General features: G+C 49.4%; 3 protein-coding genes across 3 annotated transcripts in view; all 3 read right to left on the minus strand.

Annotated features, from left to right (window-relative positions):
* The window catches only part of Pmar_PMAR007465 (hypothetical protein), a gene marked incomplete at both ends in the record, with an annotated part of 3,909 nt that extends 2,085 nt beyond the window's left edge, over positions 1-1,824 (minus strand). Inside the window, 3 exons of the mRNA XM_002764853.1 lie at positions 775-1,456; positions 1,506-1,626; positions 1,727-1,824. Of these exons, the coding sequence (XP_002764899.1) occupies positions 775-1,456; positions 1,506-1,626; positions 1,727-1,824 (901 nt within the window). The remainder of the gene's footprint in view (positions 1-774; positions 1,457-1,505; positions 1,627-1,726) is intronic.
* A 775-nt stretch (positions 1,825-2,599) lies between these two features.
* On the minus strand, positions 2,600-3,558 carry Pmar_PMAR007466 (oxoglutarate/malate translocator protein, putative; the record flags this gene model as incomplete). The annotated part of the gene is made up of 4 exons (XM_002764854.1): positions 2,600-2,644; positions 2,748-3,284; positions 3,327-3,447; positions 3,497-3,558. The coding sequence occupies 4 exons, from the start codon at positions 3,556-3,558 to the stop codon at positions 2,600-2,602; spliced, it is 765 nt and encodes a 254-aa protein (XP_002764900.1).
* A 258-nt stretch (positions 3,559-3,816) lies between these two features.
* The window catches only part of Pmar_PMAR007467 (DEAD box ATP-dependent RNA helicase, putative), a gene marked incomplete at its 5' end in the record, with an annotated part of 3,293 nt that continues 1,043 nt past the window's right edge, over positions 3,817-6,066 (minus strand). Inside the window, 12 exons of the mRNA XM_002764855.1 lie at positions 3,817-4,007; positions 4,050-4,183; positions 4,227-4,432; positions 4,643-4,757; positions 4,817-4,932; positions 5,073-5,208; positions 5,358-5,443; positions 5,488-5,566; positions 5,607-5,678; positions 5,731-5,817; positions 5,869-5,982; positions 6,032-6,066. The exon at positions 6,032-6,066 is cut by the window's right edge and continues 4 nt beyond it. Of these exons, the coding sequence (XP_002764901.1) occupies positions 3,926-4,007; positions 4,050-4,183; positions 4,227-4,432; positions 4,643-4,757; positions 4,817-4,932; positions 5,073-5,208; positions 5,358-5,443; positions 5,488-5,566; positions 5,607-5,678; positions 5,731-5,817; positions 5,869-5,982; positions 6,032-6,066 (1,262 nt within the window). The 3' untranslated portion in view covers positions 3,817-3,925. The remainder of the gene's footprint in view (positions 4,008-4,049; positions 4,184-4,226; positions 4,433-4,642; positions 4,758-4,816; positions 4,933-5,072; positions 5,209-5,357; positions 5,444-5,487; positions 5,567-5,606; positions 5,679-5,730; positions 5,818-5,868; positions 5,983-6,031) is intronic.

Below are 6,066 nucleotides of genomic sequence, written 5' to 3' on the forward strand. Positions count from 1 at the left end.
ACGAGACCCAAGACGATCCAGACCGCGAATACCTGAAGATTCATCAGTGCATGACGTGACGAGGTTGACTACGGGTGGTCGTCAATGGCTAGAGCTCATGAACAGGTGAACCATACGCCAGTTCATTGAGACGCACTGCTAACGTTGAGGGGCACCAACAAACGACTTCGGTACAATCATGGTACTACAACACCGAACTCAGCGACCCACATATGATCATTGCACTCAAACCTGTATTAATTCATATTCCGAGACGAGATATGACACTTGTATGATCCTTGAGGGAGCCGCCGACTTACAGCTCTAGCTCGCATGCATTGCTGAGAGGTTGGGCGATCAAAGGTGATGACTCGAGGCTTCGGCCGGCTACTAGGGCTTGAACACTGCTCACAACTACAGTCGTATGGATGTGTGTACACGGTCGAATCCATGGTTATACGATCGAAAATCTTATGCTACATTTACAAGTAGAGGAGTAGTAGCATTCGAGGCAACACGACACCGCAATATTGTCGGTGAGAGAAAAGCATCATCAATGGCCAATAGTCAATATACGAATCAAGATACTCGTATATAATCATATCATGCTTGCAATTACTGATACTTGTACTAGCTGAGGTTCAGTCAGTGCAATGTCACCTTGTGATGGCTTTGGGCACTAATCACAATGGATAACCCACCTGACACTCCAACGCAGTCGAGAGGACCAAGCATGAGGTTAGAAGTTGGAGATTCCAAAGCCATGGCGGCGTATGGATTCGATAATGGGCCAACTCAAGAACAGGAAGGGGCCTAGACGCATGTAGGCAGCCGTCCATCCCCTCCACAGTCCTGGGAGTCCCTCTTGTCTGAGGATTCTTATAGCTCCCTCAATACCACTGTTGTATTCCCCAGTGCTCATGAGTCTCGTTCGAATTACATCAACTGGGGCAGCTACTGTAGAGGCTACTAACCCAGCTAAAACACCACACATGGCTGAAAGTCGAGGCCCCTCCTCAAACCCATGGCCCTTCAAGGCACGTTTTGCCACTTCATAAGTTGTGATTTGGGCACTGGTCACCAAACTGGCACGAGTACAAGTAGCGACGACACCTTTAAAAAGAACGCCACTGGCATAGTTCTTAGATAGGCCATCAAGAACAGAATGAAACGAGGGTTTACTGCCAATACACCGACCAGTCACATAGCGTCCGTCCGGACCCTTCAACCCCCCTTCGTATTGGGAACGGATCTTCAATCGGTCAAGAGGCGTGGTACAGCAGGCACCGATAAGGCCACTGGTGAGAGAAGCAGACAAGATGATCGGAAAAGATGCCGAGTTGAGACCGGAGACATCGGCATAGAAGGCTTTGATGGATGGGTAGAGGCCTATGCGTAAACAACCATTGACGAACTCGGCGACTGCGACGTATCGGAGTCCAGTTGTCCAGATTCCGCACAAGCCATCACTTCTCACCTGAGCAGCATCTGGGCATCTCTCATTTCGAATATACGGTCTGACTTACAGTAGTCTTCATGATAGTCGTCAGGCTCACAGGCGGCTTGTTGGTCTGCATGCGGACCTTGAGAACCTCCACAGGGTTCAGCAATGCTGCTGTGGTAGCGACACCGAGTCCACCAGACAACCTACAACACAATACCTCTAGCAGGGACAACACAGTAGTTACGCTACATGTCTAAGTGTGGGGCGTGAGGACAAGGAGCTGGAATGGCTTTTGATGGGTACTTCTTTGAAGAGCCCTTGGAACTGGACTCGCCATAATCGACGGGGGAAGGCTGGATGCCAGGAATGGATACAAAAGAGTACAAAGGCAAACCTGTCATCACTTGCACACTACTGCATTCATGGTGCTCGTTGCGAGTACGCACCGTAAGTGGTATTGACAGTCGAATATGACGTTGGGTGTCCGACGATGCAATGAGTGATGTTCCACCGTTGATAAATTCTCGATTCTGAGCACGTTGCTCGTGCTGTGTATTACAGCGAGTACTGGGATAGCGAGTACTGGCATGCTACTCGGTGGAGGGAGCAGCGCTAGACTACGACGAGCATGCCTCAAGCATACGACATGAAGACCAGCTGTGTGATAAAGATGCCATACCAACTTCTGTGGTTTCGGGTTATCAGATGAAAACATCGGATCACTCAACTAGTTCAACAATCATCCTCTTGATGTCACGGTGGGCTTCGAGGGCGTTGGCGAGGCGCTCATATTAAATGAGACGTTTCTGGAGCTGAGCTAAGCTCCGCTTCCTTCCTTGCTGAATAGTGCTTTTTTTTGAAAACTTTCCATCGAAAATTTCCTCTGCGTTACGCAGTGTCACACTGCCAGAGGAAATTTTCGACGGTAGAGAATATGATGTAAGTTATTCTCCACGCAAAACGGGTAGATCGTATTAACCTCCCGTCGACATATGTTATCAAGAGGGAACCACATACTGCGGAAACGACATACCTAATACATAATACGTGAAGGAAAGGTGCAGTCTTGAAGAGATCGCAGACCAAGCTGGTTGCGAGCATGCAGGAATGGTTACATACATTAAAACGGTGGTAGCCCCAGAAGCTGCTCTCTAAGTAAGCCTATTAGAGGCCAGCTTATGAAAAACAGGGGGCCAATACGCATATAAGCTGCACTCCAACCTATGAAAAGCCCTCTGACCCCATCGCTCTTCATGATCATATATAGATTGCCGATTAATGAGGTTGACGAGGTATTGAAGCTCATGAGCTTTGTTCGGATCACATCCACGGGAGCGGCAACTGTTGTCGCAAGAAGCCCCGAAATGATGCCGGGCAGGGCTTGTTTCAGCGCACCGTCTCCCATACCAATCTCGGAACATGTACGTTTCGTATGCTCAAATCCAAACACTTGTGCGGAGGTCACGAGGCCAGCTCTAAGGCATGTTGCATGGGCTCCTCGAAGGAAGGTCCCTTCCCCCAATAGAGAATACACTCCTCCCAATATAGAGGTATACGTGGGTTTAGAGCCAATACAGCGACCAGTGAGATAGCGACCGTCGGGACCAAGGAGACCTGCTTCGTATTGCAGTCTGATCTTCATCAAGTCGAACGGGTTACCGAAAAACGAGCCGACGACGCCAGTGAGGAATGACGAGAATATACACAAGGACGTGCTCGTTGGAGAAATGCCCCAGAGTGAGGCTATTGAAGCCTTAACCTCAGGATATAGACCTAGTCTGAAGGCACCATTAACAAAATCAGAAGCCATGGACGACTTCAAGCCTGGGAGGAAGAGTCCTTTCATACCATCCCTTCGTAACTAAATGACTTTATATGCAGGGAACAGAAGGAGGAGCCCTACTATATCGACGGCAGTGCCCCATAGCGATAAACGCGTTGTAGACGTTTGCATGGCAACTTTTATGACGTCCATCGGGTTGAGCAAAGCAACAGTGAAGGCCATAGCGCTACCACATGCCAACCTTGGCAGAAGAGAACAAGAAGATCGCCATCACCAGCACCAATACTCACATGTTCTTATGAACGGTGACTGCTTCGCGATATTCCGAACCCTCGACAGTGGGCGCCGTCATTTGAGTTCAAGATGGTAGCAATAGAATCAAGATAAGCAACGACGCGTACGTGCACTGTGCAACTACCGTCACACCACCGTCCCCCCTACAGTGATGATCGTGTAAAATTCTTCAAGCTTGCCTGTCAGTTCGGAACCGTCCATGTTCACATTGAGGCTCTGCAAGCTGTGTTCGAACAAGTGTTACTTATCCCCTGGGAGCCCCACTATGGACTAATTCAACACGCATGCTTAGTGACGTAGATACAGTTTCAGATAGGAACTTGATAAGGAGTGGTATTAAGAGTAGTACTAGTAGCAGCAACAGCAAGAGTATTATTATTCTACACTAATAATGACGTTTAGTTTTACGTTGATAACAGTAGCATCTAACCCAACACCTTCAAAGCCTCCTCCTCGAGATCAGCCACCTCCCCTCGTTGTCGCTTAGGTGAGGGCTCCAATGATGACCTGAGCACACTTCCTAGTGACACCTACTAAACCACGCCCTACCCTTCATCTTCTCCATTCTCATCATGGTCATCTGGACTTGCTAGTACAGCTCCCATGTCCTCATCCTCCTCATCAGCATCATCACCCTTCTTCCGACGTAGTTTCTCCTTGATCTTACGATGCTTCTCCCGTACCTGTCCTCATCTGCTATACTCAGGCCTCTCCCCTACCCTTTACCTTCTCCTTCATCAACCTCTTATCCTCCTCCTCCCTCTCCTCCACCTTCTGCCTCATCGACTCTATGAAGGCCTGCTTAGCAGCAGCAGCACTCTCCTCATCAGCATCTTCATCCTCCTCATTATCCGACCCTTCGTCACCACTCTCGTCAAAGGTCATGTGCTGATTCTTACCAAGGCCACCCGTACCCCTCACATACATTGTACCTACACCACTCCTCAGAGCTCCTCATATTGTCATGTAGTTGCCCATGCGCGCATATATTCCCACACTATAGTCGAATCGCATTGTTATCACGTTGATGTCACTAAAAGTCGACTTTCGAACCCCCAAAATTGAATGACTGTAGTTCGCATAACGATTCAGTCCACACTGTAATAGCTGTTCACATCACAGACCATCCCTCATCCTCCTACCGTCCTTCCTAACACGCAGTCGACCCCTCTTAACAGCATCCCGAGCTCGTGCCTCAGCTTGGGTCGCAGGTTCCTCCTCTACAGCAGAGACATCACTCTCCTTGTTCACAGTAACCTATGCGTAATGCCAGTAATATCAACAGGGCCCACACTGCCCATGCTACTGCCGCCTACCAACACATCGTCATCATCATCCTCCTCTGCAGCAGCTCCCTCATCCTCCGGACCTTGGGTGGCGAAGAGCTCTTGTTGTCGCTTCTGTCGGCGCTCGAATTTGGACAGCTTCGTGGCTGATCACGAACAGCTTTATCGGCATCTCATGGTGATACGACTACTATGATCTACTAATCTCAAGCTCCTACGATCAGCAAGAGACCAGGTAAGGTAGAGGCATCACTATTCATTCCATTTGGTCTAGTGGGTGCAGTACCTTTCTTGTCTTGTAGGTCCTCCTCCAGCTGACCCCAGCCACCGTCATCATCATCATCATCATCCTTCCCCACATCTCCACTCATCTCCTTCTGCTTCTTAGCCAACTTCTTTTGCCGAATCTTTTCCTTCAGTCGCTGAGCGAGAGAAGAAGGCAGCTCATAACGAGAGGCTAACAGCACTACTCTTGAATCGATAATCACCAGAGCTCGAATAACAGTGGACTTCAAAATTCTTGCCACAAACGGAAAAGGGTGTTTCTCTGGACCTCACTCCTCATCACTACCTCCAGCTTAGACATATTCTTCTTTTTCTTTCTACTGGTCACTTCCTCTTGAGTAGGCAACGTTATCGGAGGGGCTTCATGCAGTCCTAGCAAAGTCCCCTCACACACCGACTATCATCACTATACCCACCCAGGCTGTGAGCATAGGCTGCCACCTCATCTTCTGTAAGCCTAGTCCTCCCAGTCAGAGCTACCGCCCTCGCATACACCTGACCCACGTGTAAACAAAGTGTATGCAGGAATGCCTACTTGAGTGGCTTTAACAGCAAGGTGCTTCACGTCAGGCTCTGACGCCAGGAGACTCTGTAATTTACCAGTGATCTGAATAGGGCCGTATTAGGCGACAATATCGTGCTAAGGTGCTACACAGTACATTGAACATCCTTCTCCTGTTGATGGAGGTCACACGCACATCCACCTTCTTCTGGGCGAGCTCGGGTAGAAGGGATGCTTCTTCGACCTACATGCGGACGCCAGCATCATCGTCCAAGACACTGCTGCTGTTTCCTACCTCAGTTGCGAACATTAGAGCATTGCCGTTCCTGTCGAAGCGTGCTGTCCTCCCAACCCGGTGAATGTAGGTGTCTGCGGTATCAGGAGCGTCCATCTGTATGACCCAATCGACCTGAGGGAAGACACTGAGTGGATAGTGGACAACCTGGGCTTAGCTCTACCTGGGGGAAGTCTACACCCCTCGCGGCCACGTCAG

This window comes from Perkinsus marinus, assembly GCF_000006405.1.
Source record: "Perkinsus marinus ATCC 50983 genomic scaffold scf_1104296976014, whole genome shotgun sequence".
Lineage (NCBI taxonomy): Eukaryota > Perkinsozoa > Perkinsida > Perkinsidae > Perkinsus > Perkinsus marinus.